This window comes from Arachis hypogaea, chromosome 13, assembly GCF_003086295.3.
Source record: "Arachis hypogaea cultivar Tifrunner chromosome 13, arahy.Tifrunner.gnm2.J5K5, whole genome shotgun sequence".
Classification (NCBI taxonomy): Eukaryota; Viridiplantae; Streptophyta; class Magnoliopsida; order Fabales; family Fabaceae; genus Arachis; species Arachis hypogaea.
Window position 1 is genome coordinate 121,114,928 of NC_092048.1, and position 24,383 is coordinate 121,139,310.

Sequence of the window (24,383 nt, forward strand, 5' to 3'; positions counted from 1 at the left end):
GGATATAGCCTAAAATTCTAACCGATCCGCACTGCACTCATCGGATCGGATCAGATACGATATCTGCAATTTTTTAGGCTGGATCCGATCCGATCCGATCCGATCCGATCCGATCCGATCCGCATACTTGCGGATCGGATCGGATCGGATATCGGGTATATCCGCATAATTCAAAAGAAACTATTTTAAAATTCTATTTGGCTGTTTTTACAAAAAAATATCCATAAAATTTATTTTTTTATCTGTTTAAGTCTATTTACTCATAAAATATTATCAATAATAGTTCTCTTGAATAACAAAAATAAAATAATAACACAAGATTTAAGTTTAATTATTCTAAGTTGAAGTACAACATAAAAAATTAAAAACAAAATATCATAAAATTCATAAAATAACACACTAAAATTCATATAACATTAGGGTTTACTTTCTTAGACTATGCTATTTATATGTGATGTGCGGATATGCGGATTTGCGGATCGGATCCGCGGATATCACTGCCGAATCCGCAATCCGATCCGACCATAGTGCGGATCAGACCCGATCCGATCCGATAACTCTGCAGATCGGATAATATCCACAAAATTCGGATCGGATGCGGATAATTACCGCGGATATGCGGATATTATCCGATCCATGTGCAGCCCTAATTTTGTTAATTTAAATTTTGTATTATCATTTGATATTTTGTTATTATAAATTTATGAATATTTTTTCTTACAAAAATGTTATTTATAATTTATATGTACCTAATAAAATTTTATATTTTAGATTTTTGTTATTCTATTTAGGTGAAAAAAAATAGAGAGATTAAAATTAATGAATCAGATTCTCAATTGATCTATCCTAAAAAAAGTTCTAAAATTATTGAAGATATGACTTGAATCTAATCTTTTTTGTTATTACATACTCTTCTTGTCATTAAATTAGGTCATTTTTTATTGTTTTATATACTAATTATTAATTATATAATAAAAATATACAATAATTTTATTAATATTATTTTAATTTTATATTTACTTATTTAAATTAATTATATTTTTATTAATTACAATATTATTAAATTTTTTTATGATTATATGATATTTATTAAATATTATTTTTAATAAAAATAATATAATAAATATAAACTAATTAGTTATTATTAAAATAAAAAATAGTTATTTTGGTATAAAAATAAAATTAAAAAATTTTTATTATAAAAAAAATATTATAATTTTATATACTTATTTAATAATAATTAAATTACAACTTTTTTTCTTTATCAAAGATATGAAACTCGAACCCACAACCTCTTAATTGAATATGGAAAGACTATACCTTTTAAGCTATTACTTATTGGCTAACTAACTAACTAACTAACTAAACTATAACTTATTAATTATAATTGTTAAAATTTAATTATTTTTAAAATATTAATAAAAATATTTATTTTAAATTTTAATTTTTAAGTTTTTAATTATTTTATATTTTTTATTTATATAAAATTAATTCTATCGATTCAATTAATAATTTATTAATTAAATTAAATTAATACACCAATAATATGCCGGATTTGATTATCGTTCGGTTCTTACCACTATGTTCCTGTTTGACTAGAGGCGGTACACATGAATTACTCTTTTCTCTCTCTCTTCCCGTGAACTAATAGCAATAGCAATATCAATAGCAAAAGCAGCCAGACCAGCTACATTGCATTTGCCTTTTTCTCTCTTCCAAACTCGAAACTCGAAACTTGAACTTTTTCCCTTTCACTCCACACACACACACACAATCACAATATTCCCTTTCTTGTGAGGTCATTAATTAATAATTAATATTTAATGAAACTGTGAAAGTTTAGCTTCAGCATGTCGAAGAAGGTGGGGGTGGTAGGGGACGCCAAGGCTGCGGCGGAGTTAGCAATCAACGCAATTGGCCTGGGTTACGACCTCGCCGCCGATCTCAAGCTAAAGTCCTGCAAGACCAGGCTGGTCCCTATCGACCACCACTCCCTCCGCACCGTCGACCTCCCCGGCCGCATCACCATCCTCAATGTCCCCAAATCCATAAATTGCGACAAAGGCGAACGCACCAGATTGTGCTCCGATGTACTCTCTTTTCAGCAGGTTTACGGTTTCCCTTTCCCCTTAAATTCACGTCTTTTCATTTTTTTCCCTCTCCCAAAGTCAAAGCTTTTTCATTTTTGGAGCTAGCAACGGAGTTTCTTCTTCTGTACTTCAACTTGAAAGTTTGCTATCATTATTATTAAATACAAAGTAGATTATTCTTGCTGGATATTTTATTTTAATTTGACTTGACTATTCATATTTATTAGGGTTTTGCTAACTATGGTCTTAACGCACTTTTGAATAATTCAAGAAAAGGGACATGGAGCCTTAACTTCTTTTCTTTTTACTCATATAAAACTTTATTAAGATGGTTGAATCAAATATTTTGCTTGCTGAGTAGTATAATTTTTATTTTACTGACTTGTTTTATTATCCTAACACAACTTATTATTATTATTATTGAAGGTGGATGATTATAATTGTTGTTTTGTCTGACAATTTAGCATGGCTTGTTTGTTTGTTTTACTACCGTTTGTATAGATGTCAGAGCAGTTTAACCAGGAGTTGTCACTGTCTGGAAAGATTCCAACAGGGCACTTCAATGCTGCATTCGAGTTCACAGGAGCATGGCAGAAAGATGCTGCTAACACCAAAAGTCTTGCATTCGACGGCGTCTCCATCGCCCTCTACAACTTTGCACTTGAGAAAACTCAGGTGGTGCTTGGTGATTTTGTCAAGCAAGCTGTTCCTTCTTCTTGGGATCCTGCTGCATTGGCAAAGTACTTTCACCTGTCACACCTTCTTGCTTCATTTCCTTACATACATTTATATCTTATGCTAGTAATTAAATATGGCATTTATATCTAAATATATATTGTAGGTTCAGATTATGTAGATGATCTTTTGTCTTATCATTTTAGGTTTATTAACGAATTTGGGACCCATGTAATAGTCGGGGTGAAAATAGGAGGAACTGATATAATCTATGCAAAGCAGCAGTACTCATCTTCTCTACAACCTGCTGAAGTGCAGAAAACATTGAGGGAGATGGCAGACAAACTCTTCGTAGAGCAAGCTGGATTGAATAAGGTTTGGATGTTGCTTTCCAATTCAAATTTCATTCCTTTTCCCCACTTGAAATCCACTTATTAGCCATATGCAGCCAGCAAGCATAACTTGTAACTGTGTCTTCTCCTGCCAGTTTGATGATGGGCTTGGTTTCGACATTCCATCTGCGTCATATTCTGAATCACAGGTGAGTATATTTTTCTTTGAGAACTGAATTTTATGCCTGGTTAGGATCCTTATTGTCAATTGTATTGGCTTTGGCTCTGATAACCTCGGCCTAATTCCTTTTTCCTGTTTCTTGCAATTTAATTACTGCGTAACATGAAGACAGTTGATGGGCTAGTTTGTTATTCTTTGGTTTATTACTTTGATTCTTTTGTTTAATGGAGATTGTATTGTGTTTGAATATAAAATTCCAAACCTTTGTGATTGACACTATAATTTCATGTCCATTACTGAGATCTGCATTTAAACAGCTGAATATTGATGGTGGACAAGTGTATATTTTGTTGCATTATTGATAGAATTAAGTTTCCATTCTAGCCAAGAATGTCATCAAATTGATATATTTTTCAATAGCATCTTTTTACTGCCACAACCCAAAATCAAATGAATAAATAAAACAAAAGGAAACACAACAACTTATATTCTTACTCTTCCTTCCCTTTTACTATATTTTAGGTGCAGGATACCAAGTTCATGTGCAAGAGGAAAGGTGGAAGTCGCAAAAAATTTCTCTCCCATAATGAATGGTGCCAAACTGTTTGGTCCCAACCTGATGTAATATCAATGTCATTCATACCAATTACATCACTACTTAGCGGAATAAACGGGAGTGGATATTTAACTCATGCAATAAATCTCTATCTACGATGTAAGCAACTAAGCATGGCTTCTTTAGCCATCTACTTATTTACATTTTGACTCAAAACATATGGAATCTTCTAAATATTATGGCAGCAATTTTATAATCTTGTGTTTGTGACATTATAAGTGTAGTTAAAGAGGAGGCGGGGTTTTTGGCATTATTCCCAATGTTTGATGTCTATGAAATTAATTCAATATATGCAATAATTGTGATTATTGATCCTTGAATATGTAAGTGTATAACCATGGATTGTGACCTGTGACCACAGATAAACCACAGATTGATGAACTGCATCAGTTTTTGGAGTTCCAGCTTCCAAGGCAATGGGCTCCTGTATTTGGTGAACTAGCCCTTGGTCCTGAAAGAAAGCCACGGAATAGTGCATCACTGCAGTTCAGTTTCATGGGTCCGAAGCTTTATGTTAACACAACACCGGTAATGCTGCTTGTTTCACATTGAACATTTTCCCATGAATCCAAATGGTTTCTTGTTTCTTTTGTTCTTTGACTAGTATTAGTTGTCTTGAGTACCTGTGGACAGCCATGTTAATACCTTCCCCATATGTTTAGCTTTCTTTTATTGTTAAAGAAAATTGGAGAATTTAGGAGCAGAATTATTGACCATTCACTTAAAATTGTTTGTCATACTGTATTGTTGATCAATATACTTGTAATAGCGAAGGGTCTTTTGTTTCTTTAGATGGTCCGGGAAATGGTTTGATTTAGATGGACTTTGAACTACTTACAGGTTGATGTGGGAAAGAAGCCTGTGACAGGCCTTCGGTTGTATTTGGAAGGAAAGAGAAGCAACTGTTTGGCAATCCATTTACAGCATCTCTCATCGATGCCCAAGACCTTCCAACTTGAAGATGAGCCCAACGGGAATGTATCCGATGTGTCCTTGGAAGAACGCAAATACTATGAGAAGGTCCAGTGGAAGAGTTTCTCCCATGTCTGCACAGTCCCTGTTCAGTCTGAAGATGACACCTCAATTGTGACTGGCGCACATTTCGAAGTTGGAGAAGCTGGTCTGAAAAGTGTTCTGTTCCTAAGACTTCATTTCTCCAAAGTTGTTAATGCAACCCAAGTGAAAGCACCTCAGTGGGATGATCCTCCTGGCTTCACTCAGAAATCCGGAATAATTTCAACTTTGATCAGTACTCACTTCTCAGGTCCTCAAAAACCACCGCCGCCACGACCATCGGACGTAAACATCAACTCTGCTTTGTACCCTGCAGGACCTCCGGTGCCCACTCAGACACCAAAACTTCTGAGGTTTGTTGATACAACAGAAATGACAAGAGGACCACAAGACTTGCCTGGGTATTGGGTTGTCTCCGGTGCAAGGCTTGTGGTAGATAAGGGTAAAATATCTCTGAAAGTGAGGTATTCTCTTTTAACGGCCATTTTACCTGATGAAGAGGTGGCAGGTTATTGAAAAATATCAAATGGGGTTTGTATATATAATGCATGATTCTTTTCCATTGTACATTTGCCTCCATTCATTATAGGTTACTTACTAGTTGATCGTGTTACCATTATTTGTGTATACCTACACTTTTGGGGGAATCCTTGTAGTTTTTGAGAGAAGCTTGTGTAGTGATGAACTGATGATGCCTGAATGTTTTGAGTGTATTTCTTTTGTGTTGGTGACCGTGGCTTCTTCAAGTAATGGTTCCAGTTTTATCAATAACTTAGAACAATGGAAGGATATTTAATTCTTATTTTAATTCTTTTGCAAGGTTATTGGGTGCTTTATTTCTTAAGGTTTTTTCATATACCATTCTAAGCTTTATTAGGTAATTAGACGGGTAAACGTTGACTATGTATTTAGACGAGTGTTTGATAAGGCTGCATTTGGTTAGTGTCTTTGAGACACATACACTAAGATATATGAACATAAAGATATACTTTTGTAATGTGTTTGGTAATAAATTAATAATATGTAAAATACATATGAATAAATTAAATGTTAATTTTATTCTTTTTAATATATTTTATCACTGTCACAGTTAGTCAAGAATAAAAATTAGTAATTTTAAAAATAATTAAGAATAAAAAAATTAAATTGCGTTTTATGTATTGTCTCTTGTTACGGCTTGGCCCAAACTTCACACTGGCCGACCCGACCCACAGGCCACCCGACCCAAACGGTCGGGTGAGCGTTGTTCCACTACCGATCCGGACACATGTCCTTGACAGCTCTCCACTACAGCTGTATGAGGAAACTTCGAGGAAGGTGGGTCTGCTCCTTCGGGACCCACTTCTAACATGATATATATGGGGAGGGTCTTACCCCCTCCCCCAAGGTACGTCACATACCATTCTCTCACTTTTCGCCTGCACACTTGACTGACTAGAGTGTCGGAGTGTCTTTGCAGGTGACACTCCCCTTCTCCACACGAAGAGCTCGGGACGTTGGCTGCACCCCCTTCAACCCAGCGACCCGGGACCAGGCGATTCCCCCTCTCACCAACCGAAGTACCAACCCGAACTGTCCGGTACCCGACCTACCGTACATTGGCGCCGTCTGTGGGGACGCCTGAATGGACGTTGTACTGGGCCCAAGAGGAACAGCCCGCGAGGCCGAGCGCAGAGGGGAAGCCTCCGTGGCTTCCTCCCGGGAGCGCACGAGGTCCCCTCCACGACGAACCGAGCTGTCTTCACGATCTCAAGAAAGACGCCCCTTTGGGAGAACAGGCGACAACAGCGCCATGATAATGCAGGAACTGCGTCACAGGATGCAGAACCTGGAGCACCAGCCGGTAGATCAGGAACATCGTCAACGAACTCCCGGTCCCCTCCGAGAAGTCACTCCCGGCGGACGCCAAGCCCACGATCTGAACCCGAGAGTGCCCGGGAGGAAGGACGTCCAAGAAGACGCCGCGACCCCATCATATACACCAGGCGAGAAAGGAGACGCGACCGGGAAGACGGGCGACGGGAAGACGGCGAGGGAAGACCAAGGAGAGCGCAGAGACCTGTGATAATGGGCGCAACCCTATTTCACCGTTCCATCCTCGAGTTCCGGCTGCAAAAGCACTTTGACAAGCCGACGGACATGAGGTACGACGGAACACAAGACCCACAGGAACATCTTACCGCCTTCGAAGCCAGAATGAACCTAGAAGGAGTGGGTGACGAGGTAAGGTGCCGCACTTTTCCGGTCACTCTCGCGGGACCTGCAATACGGTGGTTTAATAGCCTCCCGCACGGGTCGGTGGCCAGGTTTTCAGATATTAGCCACGCCTTCCTAGCCTAATTTACTACCAGAATCGCAAAGGAAAAACACCCGATCAATCTGCTCCGGGTGACGCAGAGGTCCGGCGAGCCGACCAGAAAATACCTAGACCGGTTCAACGATGAATGCTTGGAGATCGACGGGCTAACTGATTCGGTAGCTAGTCTGTGTCTGACGAATGGACTCCTGAATGAGGACTTCTGAAAGCATCTCACCACGAAGCCGGTATGGACGATGCAGGAGATCCAAAGCGTAGCCAGGGAATATATCAACGATGAAGAAGTTTGTCAAGTCGTGGCTGCCAACAAGCGGCAGCCCTCCTACAATCAACCTAGGCAACACGGCGGCAGAGATAGACAAAAGGAGCACGCCAGAGACAGCGGCCCGGGCAAGACGCCCAGGCCGTTCCCTCGAGTCGAGAAGTTCACCAATTACACCCCCCTCACCGTCCCCATCATAGAAGTTTATCAGCAGATAGCCGAGAAGGGAATTTTGTCGAAGCCCCGACCTCTGAAGGACCAAACCGGGGGGAACAAGAGCCTCTATTGCGATTATCATAAGGGCTATGGACATAAGACACATGACTGTTTCGACCTCAAGGATGCGCTAGAACAAGCGATCCGGGACGGAAAACTGGCCGAATTCTCCCATCTCATCAGGGAGCCGAGAAGACGATATCGCGATCGCGAGGGAGAGGACAAGACCCGCGCGGTAAAGCAACGTCACGACCAGGACGACAACGAACAAGGCCTCACCATAGTGAACGTTGTAACAGCAAGAGACGCGCTCCCAAGGTCGAAGTCGGCACACAAGAAAGACGCCAAAGTCCTGGCGGTTTCCTCATCTTCCGTGCAAAGCCCCAAGAGGTCGAGGTCTCCACCCATCTCATTCGGTCCGGAGGACCAGTGGTTTGACGAGGTCGCGGAAAGCCCCCCATGGTCGTCACGGCCAGAGTGGGAACCGGCCTCATCAAGCGCATCCTCATAGACACCGGGGCTGACTCGAATATCACGTTCCGTAATGTGTTCAATAATTTGGGTCTGCGGGATGCCGACCTAAAGACCCACCAGCATGGTGTTGTAGGATTAGGTGACCACTTCATCAAGCCAGATGGGATAATCTCTCTGCCGATATCAGTAGGACTAGGACGGGGGCGAAGGTCGGTAATGGCTGAGTTCGTGGTTCTGCGAGACTCCACAGCCTACAACGTCATCCTAGGGAGGAAGACCATCAACGATCTCGGGGCAGTGATCAGTACGAAGATGCTGGTAATGAAGTTCGTGACTGATGACAGATCCGTGGGATCCATAAAAGGAGATTTGGAAACGGCAGTTGCCTGCGACAATACCAATCTCTCCTTAAGGAAGAAGTCCAAGGAAGCATCGGGAGTGTTCCTTGCCGACCTAGACGCTAGAGTCGAAGACAAGCCCAGACCCGAGCCGGAAGGGAACTTAGAGAAATTCAGAGTCGGCGACACAGAGGAGAAGTTCACCTTCGTGAACAGAAACCTACCACACGACCTGAAGGAACCCCTAATGGAAATGATCAGGGCTAACAGCGACCTGTTTGCTTAGATGCCAACCGACATGCCGGGGATAGACCCCCAACTCATGTCACACCACTTGGTCGTCAAGGCGGAGGCCAAATCAATGGCTCAGAGGAGAAGAAAGATGTCACAAGAAAGAGCGAAGGAGGTGGCCAGGCAGACGACCAGCCTCCTCGAGGCGGGATTTATTCGAGAACTCGACTACTCGACATGGTTGTCGAATGTAGTTCTAGTGAAAAAGCACAATGGAAAATGGAGGATGTGTGTGAATTACTCCGATCTCAACAAAGCATGTCACAAGGACTGCTACCCCCTACCCAACATTGATTCCCTGGTCGACGCAGCGGCGGGATATCTGTACCTGAGCTTTATGGATGCTTATTCTGGCTACAATCAGATATCGATGCACCGATCTGACGAAGAGAAAACAGCGTTCATAACGCCGGGAGGGATATATTACTACAAGGTAATGCCGTTCGGCCTGAAGAACGCCGGGGCCACGTACCAAAGGCTAATGAACAAGATATTCAGTGATCTCATAGGCAAAACGGTGGAGGTGTATGTGGATGATATCCTTGCAAAGACCACACGGCCTGAGGACCTCATAAGCGACCTGGAAAATGTATTCGCTTCCCTCCGGCAACACAGCATGAGGCTCAACCTACTCAAGTGTGCCTTTGCCATGGAAGCAGGAAAGTTCCTAGGGTTTATGATAACCCAAAGAGGGGTGGAGGCCAACCCTAAAAAGTGTCAAGCAATACTCCAAATGAAGAGTCCGGACTGTGTCAAGGATGTTCAGAGATTGTCAGGAAGACTCACCGCCCTATCCCGTTTCCTCGGAGCATCGGCTGCTAGGGCACTATAATTTTTCAACCTTATGAAAAAGGGGATAGCGTTTGAATGGACCCCGGCGTGTTAGGAAGCATTTAAGCATTTCAAAGAGATCCTCGCAACACCACCTGTCCTCGGGAAGCCCAAGATCGGAGAACTGCTCTACCTGTATCTAGCCATAACAGACGAAGCGATGGCAGCGGTTTTGGTACGGGAGGAAGGGAAGGTTCAGCAACCAATCTACTTCGTGAGTAAAGCACTGTAAGGGGCAGAGTTGAGATACAAAAAATTAGAGAAGTTGGCACTTGCACTCCTAACCTCTTCCCGTAGATTACGACAGTACTTCCAAGGTCATCAGGTAGTCGTGAGGACGGATCAGGGAATCCGCCAGATACTCCAGAAATCCGACCTGACGGGAAGAATGATGACTTGGGCCATCGAGTTGTCCCAATACGACTTGCAATACGAGCCCAGGCATGCGATTAAGGCACATGCCATGGCCGATTTCTTGGTAGAGGTAACGGGGGACCCAGCCGAGGCAACGGGCATACGGTGGAGGCTCCACGTAGATGGGGCCTCCAACCAGACGTCTGGAGGTGCCGAAATCATCCTAGAGAGTCCCGCTGGAGTCATATATGAACAATCGATCAAGTTTGAATTCCCAGTATCAAACAATCAGGCAGAGTATGAGGCCCTTCTGGGCGGCTTAATCTTAGCTCGGGAAGTCGGCACCACCAGGCTAGAAGTATGCAACGACTCACAGGTCGTCACTTCACAAGTCAATGGGACCGACCAGGCTAGAGACTCCCTATTACAGAAGTATCTAGAGAGGGTCAAAGAGTTAAGCAAACAATTTGAGGAGGTCGAGATCCAACACGTTCCGAGAGAAAGGAACACACGGGCGGACCTCTTGTCCAAGTTAGCAAGCACAAAACCAGCGGTGGGCAACCGGTCTCTGATCCAGGTCTTGGTAAAGGAACCAGCAGTCACCCTCCATTTGATGAAGATAAGCCCCTCCTGGATGGACCCGATAATCGACTTCTTAGAAAACGGCAAGCTCCTTGACGACTAGAAGGCGGCCAAAGTGTTGAGAAGGGAGGCGGCCAAATACGTGACCATACAGGGACATCTGTTTAGAAAGAGACTCAGTCAACCCCTGTTGAAGTGCCTACACCCTGACCAAACGGACTATGTGCTTAGAGAGGTCCACGAGGGGTGCTGCGGACATCACATCGGTGGCAAAGCCCTAGCAAGAAAGCTCGTCAGAGCCGGTTATTACTGGCCATCAATGATGAGGGACTCCAAAGAATTCGTAAGGAAATGCGTCAAGTGCCAGGAAAACGCCAACTTTCATAAGGTGTCGGCTTCCGAGCTGAGCCTGTTGACGTCCTCCCGACCTTTCTCACAGTGGGGAATCGACCTCTTGGGGCCTTTTCCGGTTGGCCCGGGGCAAGTCAAGTATCTCATTGTTGCTATCGACTACTACACCAAGTGGATAGAGCCCGAGCCACTGGCCAGTATATCCTCATCCAATTGTCAAATGTTTATGTGGAGATAGGTGATAACCCGATTCAGTATCCCAGAAGTCGTTATCTCTGACAACGGGACGCAGTTCACCGACAAGAAGTTTGTGGAGTTCCTCGCCGACTTGGGCATAAAGCAAAAATTCTCATCTGTAGAGCATCCCCAGACGAACGGCCAAGTTGAGGTCGCAAACAAGGTCATCTTGCTAGGCCTCAAGAAGCGGCTTGACAATACAAAGGGCGCATGGGCTGACGAACTCGCCTCAGTCCTCTGGTCTTTCCGAACGACTGAGAAATCGTCCACAGGAGAAACCCCTTTCCGCCTGACGTACGGGGTAGATGCTATGATACCCGTAGAGGTCGGCGAGCCGAGCCCACGATTACTTCTGCAGGGAGTGGAGGAAGCCGTAGAGAAGGACCTAGTAGATGAGGCTAGGGAGATGGCCCATTTGTCAGAGGTAGCACTAAAGCAAAGGATGGCCCTGCACTACAACACCAAAGTACTCAGGAGAGAATTTGAAGAAAACGACCTAGTCCTGCGGCGCAACGACATCGGGCCACCGACTCCAGGAGAAGGTAAGTTGGCGGCAAACTGGGAAGGCCCCTACCGAGTCAAAGAAGTGATTGGCAAGGGTGCCTACAAGTTGGAGAGGCTCGATGGTAAGGAAGTCCCGAGAACCTGGAATGCAGGTAACTTAAGAAGATTTTATTCTTAGCCCAAACACGCCGAGTAGGCGATTTGCCGGGTTCCAGATAATTTACTTTTGTTAAGTACTTATCATTGCAATGGACTTGTTCAACTGTCGACTAATGTTCACTTGTTTAATTTAACCCTAAATTTCTAATACATGTTAAACAGAATGACGGCGCGGTAACCTGGGACTGATCACCCCGGAAACCGACCAAGTTAACGCCATAACGAACGGCTACAACGATGGCGAAGCCACGACCCAGCTTCGTCAAGTTACCAACAACAGTAAACAAACACGAACGACAAGCCAATACCAATAGAACGGTAATAAAATACGCTGCCAAATAAGCAGAAAAAGACAATAGTCATAAACCGACCAAGCAGCTATCAAAATAATCCAAAAATCACAAGTCTACAAGTTCATCAAACCGTACAGCAATTTCTACAACAAAATTACAAACTCTATGCAAAGGCACAAGAGATCATTTCTTCGGCATATCAACAATCTTGCCATCTCTGATTGTTTTGAAAACCCCGATTTCCGACGTGTCGAAGTCAGGAGCCACAATCTTCACTTGAGCCTTGAGGGCCTCTTTAGTTATTAGGATTACGCTCTTTCCCTGCTTCACGGTCTCTTTATGCTTCTTCTTAAACTCTTCTGCCTCAGCTTGAGCGGCCTTAGCCGATGAGACGGCCATATCACGTTCCTTCTCCAAAGCGACCACCCGACCTTGCGTGGCATTGAGCTGGCTCTCCAAAGTCATCTCCCGCTCGGTTAGACGGGATACGGTAGCATCAGAAGTCTTCAATTTTTCCTTGACAGACGCGGCCTTCTCCTCGGCAGCCTTAAGCTTCTCCTCCGCCTTGGACAGCTGCTCTCGAAGTGTTTCAACTTGAGTCTTGAATTGATTATTGGCCTTAGCAGCAGACTCGAGCTTCCTATGCAGCGACTGCATCTCCGACAGCTCAAACTCGGCCTTCCGAGCTATGGCAGCATCGCGAAGAAGGGTACGGTACATCCACCTTGCCTGCCCCGCAAGATCGGAGCCGTGGAAGTGTTCCTCCGTGCCGGGAAGCAGCTGGTAGTCTATGAAGGTCCCGGCGTCGAAGTTCCTCTCCATCATGGTAAGGACTCCTTCAGGGCTGGAGGACGACTTCTGCCTCTTGGGATTGGGGATAACCTTCAAGTCATCCTCCTCGACTTGTCGGGCGGAGGTCGAATCTCCAGTACCGGCCGCCTCCTCATGAACAGGAGAGACGCGCGCCCCATCAGAATCTTTGTCCGACATCTCGACGTCACGAGGTGAAGGCACGGCCTGATCATCCTTATTCTCGAGAGGGGCCTCCGACTTCCCGTCAGCCTTCTCTTCATCGCTTTCCTCCAAAAAAGTCTTGAACAGACTCTCAAGGCCTGTCACCTCGGCAGACATTCCCACTGCAATAAATAAATAAATGACTTAGTCGTTAAATCGACATAACCAATCAAAGCAACAGTAATGCAAGGAATACAAGTTAGAGCTACTCACAAATATAACTTCTGGCAACCTCCCGGTCACCCATCAGAAGATGGGGATTCACATGGTTTTTCCCAAAAACGGCCAACAACACGTCGGCAATCTTTTTGTTCACAGCGGACATCCCCTTGTAAGTCACCTTAATAAAGGTATTGGACCCCGCTCCGAAACTCCAATACGTCGGGATGAGGCGTTTCCCTTCTAACGAAAGCCAGAAGGGGTGGCGACCTTTGGTTGGACGCACCTTGAAATACTTGTCCTTATACCCATGGTAAGAGTCATCGAACAAGCCAAAAATCCTCTGACCCTGGGCAGATCGGAAGGACATGAACCCTTTCCTCGCTTTCCCTTCTTTGGAAGGATTCGTAAGGTTGAAGAAATGAAGGAAAACATCGACGGACACCAACAGCTCTAAATATTCACATACCATCTCGAAACAGCAGATGGAAGCCCAACTGTTTGGATGCAGCTGCGACGGCGCCATGGAGATCCGGTTAAGTAGCGCCATTTGAAAAGAAGAAAAGGGAATGCGAACCCCCACTTGGTGAACATTGACTTGTAGAACCAAATCCAATCGGCAACCCGGGGGGAATAGAAGTTGAGTTCGTATAACCGTTCGTTGGGGGCGGGAATGAAAACGTCGTAGTTGGCCTCCTCGTCAGTCCCACCGCACAAGTACTCGGCTTGGCGGAACTCGGTAAGCTCCTCCACGCCCATCTGGTTCGGGGACTCTTTCACGTCGGAGGTCACCCAAGCGTACGGGTCGTAACCCGTGTTGGAGGTGGAAGCTCGTGAGACGATGCGAGGCATACCTACAGTGAGGGCACCACTCGGTTAGTCTACGAGGTCGGGAGCTCGAAAAAGGCCCAGAAACTACATTTATCCTATTCAACAACTGAAATCAAGCATGGCCGAAACCACTCCTAAAACAAAGCCTAAAAGATCAACGCCCTAGAATGGTAACCCCCCTAATACACCTATCTAACATTAATGTCATCCAACACACAAGCCCAGTTAGGAAGAGCAGCATGCATGCAGGAACATAAAATAGAAAGGTAAAATGAGATGAAACAGAAAGCGAAAGCAAAGGAGGAATACTTACCAGGATTGATTGCAATAACTCGAAAGGAAGAAAGAGGGAGTGAAGGCACGAGGCTGCAGGAATCGCGATAGGAAATTTGAGAAAGAAGAAGATGAGAGTGAAAAGGAGTTAGGCACTGGAGAGAAAATGAAATGCAAAACTGGGGAGGAAGGGGAGTTAGAAAACTAACTTGAAGCGCGAAGGCAAGGGCAAAAGAGTCTTTACTCGCAGGGTTTGAAACAACCCATTATGAGCATTAAATGTCCAACGCGAAGAACGAGGCGACGAACGGTTATCCCAACAACGAATAGACACGCGCGCAAGAGGCACGTCCTCTCCACGAGCGGTCGACCTAGCGACAACATACGAGAGAACATAACACGCCACCAATGGCTCTCACGATCATTGCTGGCGCGTTTGGGGCACTGTTACGGCCTGGCCCAAACTTCACACGGGCCGACCCAACTCACAGGCCACCCGACCCAAACGGTCAGGTGAGAGTTGCTCCACCACCGACCCGGACATATGTCCTTGACAGTTCTCCACTACAGCTGTATGAGGAAACTTCGAGGAAGGTGGGTCTGCTCCTTCGGGATCCACTTCTGACACGGTATATATGGAGAGAGTCCTACCCCTCCTCCAAGATACGTCACATACCATTCTCTCACTTTTCGCCTACACACTTGACTGACTAGAGCGTCGGAGTGTCTTTGCAGGTGACACCCCCCTCTCCACACGAAGAGCTCGGGACGTCGGCTGCACCTCCTTCAACCCAGTGATCCGAGACTAGGCGATTCTCCCTCTCACTAACCGAAGTACCAACCCGAACTGTTCGATACCCGACCTACCATACATCTCTGTATCTCAATTTTAAAGAGAAACATTAAATACATATATTTTATATATATCTATATATCATCGTACCCATCTAAATTTATGTCTTAACAAATAAACGATGGACGTACCGTATATAATAACTAGTGTCCATGTTTCAATAAACGAACCCAGCCAAGCCATAATAATGATAATGTTTGATTCAGATGTTTGGATGCAGCAAAAGTCAAATAAAAATCTAGCTTGCCTCCACATTTGTCATTTGGCAATAGTGAGAGGAACAGGTAAAGGTACAGCAGATTTTTCTCTGACCCGTGAACCATCATTGCATTAATTAACCAACCATGCAAGAAGCCAATCATTAGATAACAAGATTTCTATTTTTCCGTCATTATCATCAGTGTTGCTGTAGTTGAATTAATAAAACTTGCTATGTAATGTGTATGCTGACTAAATTATTATTAATCATCTGAAGATTTAAATTGATGTCACTTTTTTATGTACTTTTCTAAATTATCCTTTATTTTTGTTATTTTAAATTTGTAAAATTTTTAATTAAAAATAATTTTAAAATAACATAATAAAAAATATCATTATCAATTAAAAAAAAAGTCATACTATGAATATAAAAAAATTAATTATTAAATTAATCATTCGTATAAAATATATATTTATTTATAAATAAATACATAATAATTAATTTAATGTCTGATTTTTGGTGTGCGGATAATAATTTTTAATAAGAAAATTAACCAAATCACTTATCCGTACTAATTGGTTATAAGGATATTTTGAGAAGTGTGAAATTATGGAGTACTAAATTACTGAATAACAGTTATTCCATTCCTTTGTGTTGGGTTGATGCAAGTTTTACGTAATTGGATGAAAGGATAAGATATTTGGTCAATGTTCAAAGTCAAAGGAATGGAAGCCGCGTTGCGTGCACTGGAAGCGGTGGTGGTGCATGCATTTGTCCCCGATATGGATGCCTCATGTCTATCTGGACGCCCCCTCAAACATTCCATTTCTCTTTTCTTATTTTATTATATTTCCTTTCCATCACAACCATCAAAATACATGTGAATTGTTATCCTATAAAATGGAATAATATAATATCATTTTAGATGATTACTCTTCTTGTGATAATTTTCATTGGGAGCCACAGCCACTCACATAAAAATGTTTAAAACGTCTTTTTTTAAAATATTTTTTAATAATTAAAATTTAATATATATAATTGATCAAATTATGTTATTTTTGTTAAAATTAGACCAAACAAATTAATTTAACTGAAAAATCGATAAATCAAATCTTGAACCGATCTAAATTAATATTTTTTTATATAGAAAATGACTATAATACTTTTATTATAAAAAAATAAATAAAATATTTTTATTATATATATTAATTTTAAAAATCCTAAATTCTAATCTTATGATGATATAGAGAGAAGAGAAGAGTTAGGATTTAGAATTTTTAAAATAGGGGTATTGTAATTTTAAGTCATTTTCTATAATAGGGATATTATAATTATTTTTATAAAAAATATTAATTTAAATCGGTTCAAAATTTGATTTATCAATTTTTTGGTCAAATCGATTTATTTGGTCTAATTTTGACAAAAATAACATAGTTTAATCGATTATATATGTTGAATTTTAATTATTAAAAAAAGTCTTTAAAAAAATACATTTTAAACGTCTTTATGTGAGTAGCTCCTATTTTCATTATCATGTTTACGTAATAATAACGAATTTAGATCCTCTAAAATTAAAAAATTAATAAAATAAAAAATTAATTATGATTAATTTTATAATTTTTATAAAATATATATTCCACTATTCTAATTTAAAAATAATCAATCTCTCACTTTATTAATTTACTCCGTTTAACGATAACTCCGTGACATTTCTCATCCATCTGATCAGTATTCTTTATACACCACTTAAGGTAGTATATGAGTCCTTTTTTCATTATTCAACAACAATGGATGCAACACTTGGCCAAAAAATATAACGAGGATAAATAAATAATAATATTATATGATAATACAAACCTAGAATAGGTGCCATATCCTCATATTATATTGTCTATACACTCGCTCACTATCAAGAACCAAAAACAGAAACCACCCTGCTCTAAAGCCAAACGGGCAACCACTGCAAACATTGATGCCTATCTTCTCAACAATGCCCTCAATTTCAGACAAGACAGCAACTATCTACATCAATCATGGTGCACAACACCACCCATGCAAGGCTTGCATTCAGCACTTGGAGCCTGAATAATATGCTGCTTCATATTTACACAAGGACAACAACTCTGTCTTCATGGTTGCAAATTATCTAGGCACGTCTAGTCTATCGATCAGATCCAACGCTCTCTTCTTGTCGATATCAAAATCAATCACGGGAAGCTTAGAGCAAATCCTATTAAAAGAAAATTCCTTGCATCTAACCGTTGATGAGTAACTGCTACTCTTTGTAAGTATGCTCTTGTCTGTTAAGCTAGCCTTCACATTATCCAGGTCCAAGCTTTTACTGATCCCTCTGATTCGGAATCTCTTACTTGCATCCTGCAACATGTTCTGCTCATCAGTTGTTAGCAACGGCAATTCAGAATGATTTGTCTTCTGTGGAGCAGTGCCGATAGATTTCGTGGTAGGCCTCATTTCGCCTGCATCTATGCCAACCTTACTTTTGATGGCCAAACGCTGAAGCCACAAGAGAAGTTCAAGAATATAATTTTCCACTTTGTCTTTATCTGCATGGTGGAATGTTTCGATCCGCATTATATCGGTCTTCAAGGTCTTCTTATTCAGCTCAGAGCTGCAAGAACCAAACAAATATTTAGAAATAGAGTAGGAACACTTCTAAAGAAAAGATAAAATGGAGAATCATGCATGCTTATATCAAATAGAAACAGCAGATTGTTACTTACCCAGTGTTTGCCCACTCTCCTACCCAACCAAAACCATGATGGGCCCTGATTCAATTTTGGAGCAACCGAAAGAAAAAGAATAAATTGCGAGCTTATAATAGAAAGCAAATTAACTGATGCCTATAGAAAATTTTCTCACATAGGAAAATACAAAAATCCATAAATCTTACTTGGCTGTATTTGTAGCAATTGGAACCAACCAATGCAATGTTTTCTCCATCTCATTTTTTATATCTGCTATAGTGAGCTGCAGGAAACAAACCGCAAACAGCAACCGCAAGGGAAAGAACAAACAAAAAGCTTAATCAATATGGGATATTTTCAAAGGAAGTAGTGACTAAGGGAAGTACATGGTAGTGACTGTAAAGAATTGAGTAAGTATCAGCAGAGAAGATCATACCTCTTCTACAACATGAAAGGACGGTAATTTGGAACGCAAAGCTGACTTTATATTAGGAGGCAAGCTCTGATATAACGAATCTCTCGTATTCGCAGGCATAGAACTGGATCTGGCAACCTGACAACAACAGAGGCTTAGCAGTTAGCACAATAATCTTCATCTACAGATATAGTCTTTGCCTTACATTTATAAATGTAACAATAACACATCAAGATTGGGAATCAGGGAAACTGATAGAGCAGGGCAATATTCGAAATTTATCTCATAAGAATGTCACATATCAAGATTTTAGGATCCTCCCATTTTCACTTTGCAATAAGGGTCATGCATTTCTCAAGATCAAGTCATAGATGATCGTAACCATATTAATATTATTCAGGAAAACTATGAACGCAAGGACAGAGATCATCTTTATAAACACAATATGAGAAGCAACTCTGCAAACTTGATTAATTACTAGTGTTAAACCTGTGAGATGCACGGACTTACATTCTAATTTGACATGATAAACCGAAAATAATATTTTTTAACAATAAATTTCACGAGTTTAGTATAACACTCATCGTCATTATGTAATAAATGTAGTGAATATGTTGTTTTATATTTATTCAATGTAAAATGCAAATTGAACAATTTGAAGTCTATAATATTCTTGAACTATAATGAAAGAAAACTGAAAAAGTCAGAACATATATAACCGTATTATTAGCAAGTCAATTTTGCATTAAACTTTATTGACAACCTAGTATTTCACTAACCTCATTAGAAAAGAATTGCAATAAGGGTCATGCACTTCTCAAGATCAAGTCACAAATGGTTGAAATCCTATTATATTATTGAGGAAAACTAAGATTCTAAGAAGGCAAGGACAGAGATCGTTTTTATAAAAACACAATATGAGAAGCAACTCTGCAAACTTGATTAATTATAACATCAACTGTTTGATCGGAAGGCATAGGGAAAAACAGACCCGTGATGAAATAAATAGTTGATGGCAATGATTCACTTACAAGAGTATCAATTTGAAGCACTATATTTGCATAATGCAAAGAAAGGCCCGCAGGGCCCAATCTTTGGCGATTGCTCATGGTTCCGATTAATGGTTTACGGACATCTGCAGGTACCCATAGATAATAACACATTTTAATAATACAATACAACTAGGTAGTCTTTCACTACGAACTGATTAGAAAGATCTTCCAAGTTCAAAATAAGGTTCATACATGGCTAAAATCTGTTTAGTGGGTATCAATAACCTCAACCAAGTATTCATATTTATAAATGAAAATTACAGGAGGGTAAAACAAGAAGCATAACAGTATGATCTTAATGCCTTTAAGTGGATTAATACCTGGACTGCCAAAGATGTTATCTATCTCCAGATGTAAAAAACTTACAATGTCTACAAGCTTCTCCATAACCTGTAACCAGTTAGAATGCAAATTATACCACAATTTCCACACTTTCTCCTTTTATTTTAGGAGACTAAGAGATGAGATAATCAAATGCATGAACACCAGTAACATGAAATTACCTCCTCCAAGCTTCTGGACCAGAGCGACTTTTTCTTTAAATGTTTAACTTGCTTCTTTTGGCTTTTTACTTCTGCCCTTAAGATTGAACGGCTATCACCTATATGATGAAAAAATATATCAAAGATATATATGCATTCATACTGGGATGGTATATGATGTTATTGTACATATTTCTCCACTTTACAGAACCAATTATGTGTTCAATTTGATTCTTGTTCAAGTTTTGATAATAAAGGTTTTGCAATACAAAACTTAACCTTTTTTTAATTATTATTATTCATCAAACTATTGATTTTTGGTTAGGTTGAAATTGTTTTTCAAAAACAAGATTTGGAATGTCAATGGTGTTCTCCTGAATTACCGCTTTGAGTTGCACTTGAGTTATCCTCCTCTTCACGCTTACGTTGATAATCTTGTTCAAATCTATCCAAAGCATGTAACTCGTGGTATAATTCCTGAGGTGATAAAAGTACTTTTTACCAAAAGTTCTGTTTTAGAAAGAAGTTTTTACTACATTTGAGCTTCAGAAGTAAATCAGTCCTGGAGCAATAGTAAATATTTCTTTAGCAAAGGAATACACTCACAGCCGTAAATTGAACCCAGTTCATCAATTGCTGCATGATCAATTCTGCCTCATCCCTTGATTGTCTTTGAGGATTAAGTTCTCTGCTAATTCTAAATTCATAATTAAAAGGAAAAGACAAAAAAAGGAACAAAAAGGGTCAGAACAACCAATGATATAAAGGGTTAAAAAATATTTTTCTGAAAGGCTCAATAATAAGACAAATTTAGTGAGTACAATTTATATTACTTCTCAAAGTAACGGTCCAAGTTGTGCCACTGAGGATCCTTTGAACGATTTCCAAATCGAATCACTTCATCAGAAAAAACTTTCAACTCCTCCCTAAAAGCATCAACAGAAAATCAAATGCAGTTGCCATTTTCTCGTGCTAAAACAATTGATGGAACAGAAGCTGATATTTACCTCTTATCTGCAGCAACAATTCTTAGAAGTTCATCCGTATCCTTTGATACCAAATCTTGCACAGCCTCTAAAGGAAGCACCTCTTCTTTCAGGTGCTTAATACTTGTAGGAGAAAGAGATTCCATAAGATTAGAAGCCTTCACAATTGTGTTTGCTACCTCAAATGCTAAGATAGTAATTTCATTCCCTTTTGTCACAGTGCCCGAAACGAACCCATTGCCAGCATTTAAACTTGTCATGCTGCTACCAAGAGTGTCCAAAACATCAACTGCCTTCCCAATTCCATAAGTACCGGCTCTGCCCAGACGTGAACTCACCTCTGAAACCTGAAGTAGAAAGATTTAGTACCTCTTCATTCTTCTCCAATGATAATATATTTCTAACCATTCTCTTTCCCAGTGAAATAAGATATCCAATACACAAACATCACAATTACAGAGTCCCTAAATACTAATAATTAAACAGTAAATCTGCATCTATAAACCCTACACCCAAATAATATATAAATCTCAGGTTACTACATAAGGCTTGTAAATGTCAGCTCCTCTCATCACCGCAACTGATCTTTTGTTTCTTTTTTTAGATGCCAGTTGCTTTCTAATCAGGGATAAAGTATTCTTTTTGTCCCTAAAATTTGTGATTTTCATCAAAAATACCCCTAACGTTTAATCTCATTCAATTTTATCTTTAATGTTCTCGATTTGTGTCAAAATTACCCCTGGACATTAACTCCATCTAAGACTTTTGGGATAAAGTTGGAAACATCCAGGGGTACTTTTCACATAAATCGGAAACATCAGGAACAAAATTGAATAAATCAAAAACGTTAAGGACAAAATTAAATAAAATTAAACGTTAGGATATTTTTGAAGAAAAAGTATACTTTACCTATAATCACTCTACTTAGAACTAGTTAACAAAGACAATTGTTCTGAATTTAATTTGATGTACGAACACACAACCTAGGCACAATAAAGAATTGCCGCGGATAACATTACAGTCCTGCAAGCTTCAAGCATATTTCTCCAAATGGAATTAAATAACAAACTTTAAATATTGTCAAGAAATAATTAGATACTGTTTGCAGTATATTTTAAATTATATCAAGATCTATACATTTGCATAGTGTAGTTTTCAATTATTCGAGGTTTGCAGATATGGATGCATGTGCACACATGAAGAAACTAAAGATAAAGGAAACGAAACAACAAAGCAAGCTACCATGAGAGTTAAACCATAAGACAAATGTTCCTTCCCCTATCAAATATGCCAGTTAAATTGACAATGTCAAGATTTGGTTGGAATGAAAATAGAACTCAATGTTGTGGCAGGGATTGCCGTCTTAGTGTGACATTTAATAGTCGAATCCAATCCTATTATACTAATAATCAAATCATTCATCATTCAAAAATATAGACATCCCCATCTCAAAAAACCACTTTAGTTAGAATTACATTCCCAAAATGCCAACCTATCAATCGGAATCAAATGCTTAACATAAAACTAACGAATCTTTTGATTACCAGCAACATAGTAATCAAACCCTTAAATTGCAAAGAAAGAATCTAAAGATGTATTTCTAGGAACAATCGTTATCCTCCTCCACACTTCCACTCACCCTGATCTATTCATCAAATTGCAAAGAATGTTATGAACAAGGAAAAAAAGGAAAGATGAAACTGAAAAAAGGAGCATCAAACACACCAACCTTTGCAACAGCAGTCTGCCTTGACCTTACAGACCTTGACTTATTCGGAAAAGAATCATTATAGCGTGGGATTCCATCATAGAATTCATCAGCACCAGTCCCTGCAGCATTCTCAGCACCATGTTCATGTTTGTTATTGTCCTCCTTTGTGTGAGGTGCAGGTGCCAAATCAGAAGGCACGGTGGTCTTGTAGCTCTTATGGTTTTCTTTGGCGCCATCTGTGGTGGCAACCACCCTGTCACCACCCTTGGCAGATTTGGAACAAAGACCCCCCATATATTATATCAAAGTTTCAATCTCTGAGTAACTGGGGCATCCAGCAGCAGAGTTAAAATCCCGAAAAACAAGAAATGGGTATAGAGTAGCAACTGTGTATGTTCATCCAAATCAGGAATCAATAAAGAAGAAGGGTTTCAATGTTGGTGGCGAAAGGAATAATAGAAAGGGAGGGAAGAGGAGGAGAAAAGGGATTCTGGGATTGGAACAAAGAGAAGAAAAAGTCCACAGTCAAGTTGCCATTGGTTTGAGCTAAGTAGAATAATAATATAATAATAAATAAATAAGAAAAAAGAAGGGATGGGAGAGAGCAAAAACATAGTTTTTATTTAAGAGAGAGAGAATCAAAGAGACATGAGGCGGCGTGTGTGTGGTGTGGTAGGTCTAAGTTTAGCAGTGAGAAGTAAGAAAACGCTAAGAAGAGTAGCGTTGTGAGTGACTATACAGAAAGCATTGGACTGCAAATGCAAGAGAGAGCTCAAAATACTTGAACACTTTGAACATCTCTGACCTACCAATCAACTTTGCTAAATGCCAGTTACTCCATCTTCGTTTCTTGCGCATCGTCAATGCCAACGATGCATAACATAACACTTCCTATTTATTTATACTCATTACTCATCATTCGTTTCTAAACTTTCTTCAAATACATACACCCCCATAAGGCCATAAGTCCATTAACATTGCGTTTTGATTGGTCTTTTTATTCTTTTATGGTTTTTAGATCAGCAAAAATATTATTTATATATTAAAATTATTTAATAGTATCAATTATTATATATTTATATATATTTTATATTTTATATTAATTATTAATTTTAATAATTAATTTTTATATACACTTAACATGATTGTTAAATCAAATAGTAATTTTTTTATTTGAATATATAATTTAAGAAATGCCTTTAATATTCACTTATTAATTTTTTTTAAGATCATTATTATTAACTTTTTTTTTAAAGTTACGAGTGAGACTCGAACCCATAACCTCTAAATAAGTGAAAAGATTATGTTCTTTGGCTATCATTATTATTGGGTTAAAGAGTAAGAGACAAAAATAAATATATTTGTTATTTTGTTGATTATAATAGTTAAATTAAAGAGAGTGTTAAAGGTCAATAATTATAATATTAAAAAATTAATTATACTATTTATATATAAAAAATTAACTATTAAATTAACTATTTATGTAGAATATATATTGATTTGATAGTTAATTTTTAAAATACATATAATATTTTTTATATAAATTAAAGAATTAGTTAAATATTAAAAATCTAGTATTTTTCTTA

At 39.7% G+C, this 24,383-nt stretch overlaps 2 protein-coding genes across 3 annotated transcripts; one reads left to right on the top strand and one right to left on the bottom strand.

Annotated features, from left to right (window-relative positions):
* The first annotated feature begins 1,575 nt into the window (after positions 1–1,575).
* LOC112733007 (MACPF domain-containing protein At4g24290) lies at positions 1,576–5,727 on the top strand. The gene is made up of 7 exons (XM_025781850.3): positions 1,576–2,108; positions 2,592–2,830; positions 2,972–3,140; positions 3,253–3,306; positions 3,801–3,993; positions 4,256–4,422; positions 4,735–5,727. The coding sequence occupies exons 1-7, from the start codon at positions 1,851–1,853 to the stop codon at positions 5,422–5,424; spliced, it is 1,770 nt and encodes a 589-aa protein (XP_025637635.1). The 5' UTR covers positions 1,576–1,850; the 3' UTR covers positions 5,425–5,727.
* Positions 5,728–17,246: 11,519 nt separating this feature from the next.
* Positions 17,247–23,776, bottom strand: LOC112733009 (protein PSK SIMULATOR 1). 2 transcript variants are annotated; one of them, XM_025781853.3, is made up of 12 exons: positions 22,816–23,776; positions 21,108–21,433; positions 20,934–21,026; positions 20,707–20,797; positions 20,484–20,577; positions 20,122–20,219; positions 19,939–20,008; positions 19,598–19,701; positions 18,588–18,704; positions 18,358–18,434; positions 18,188–18,232; positions 17,247–18,075 (listed from the first exon to the last, which is right to left on the bottom strand). In XM_025781853.3, exons 1-12 carry the CDS (start codon positions 23,089–23,091, stop codon positions 17,589–17,591), a joined length of 1,878 nt encoding a protein of 625 aa, XP_025637638.1. In that variant the 5' UTR covers positions 23,092–23,776; the 3' UTR covers positions 17,247–17,588. The 2 variants fall into 2 exon arrangements, with proteins under 2 accessions (XP_025637638.1, XP_072068507.1); XM_072212406.1 differs by having other exon boundaries at positions 21,108–21,426; positions 22,812–23,766.
* Positions 23,777–24,383: the final 607 nt, after the last annotated feature.

Bases quoted from the DNA above. Each gene is read 5' to 3' on its own strand.
- LOC112733009 (XM_025781853.3), bottom strand. From the start codon at position 23,091: ATGGGGGGTCTTTGTTCCAAATCTGCCAAGGGTGGTGACAGGGTGGTT. The intron at 20,220-20,483 runs GTAATTCAGGAG...TTCATCATATAG, and splicing joins CTCAAGTGCAACTCAAAGCG to GTGATAGCCGTTCAATCTTA. The intron at 18,233-18,357 runs GTAAGATTTATG...AAATTGAATCAG, and splicing joins ATTGCTACAAATACAGCCAA to GGCCCATCATGGTTTTGGTT.
- LOC112733007 (XM_025781850.3), top strand. From the start codon at position 1,851: ATGTCGAAGAAGGTGGGGGTGGTAGGGGACGCCAAGGCTGCGGCGGAG. The intron at 3,307-3,800 runs GTGAGTATATTT...ACTATATTTTAG, and splicing joins CGTCATATTCTGAATCACAG to GTGCAGGATACCAAGTTCAT. The intron at 3,994-4,255 runs GTAAGCAACTAA...CTGTGACCACAG, and splicing joins AATAAATCTCTATCTACGAT to ATAAACCACAGATTGATGAA.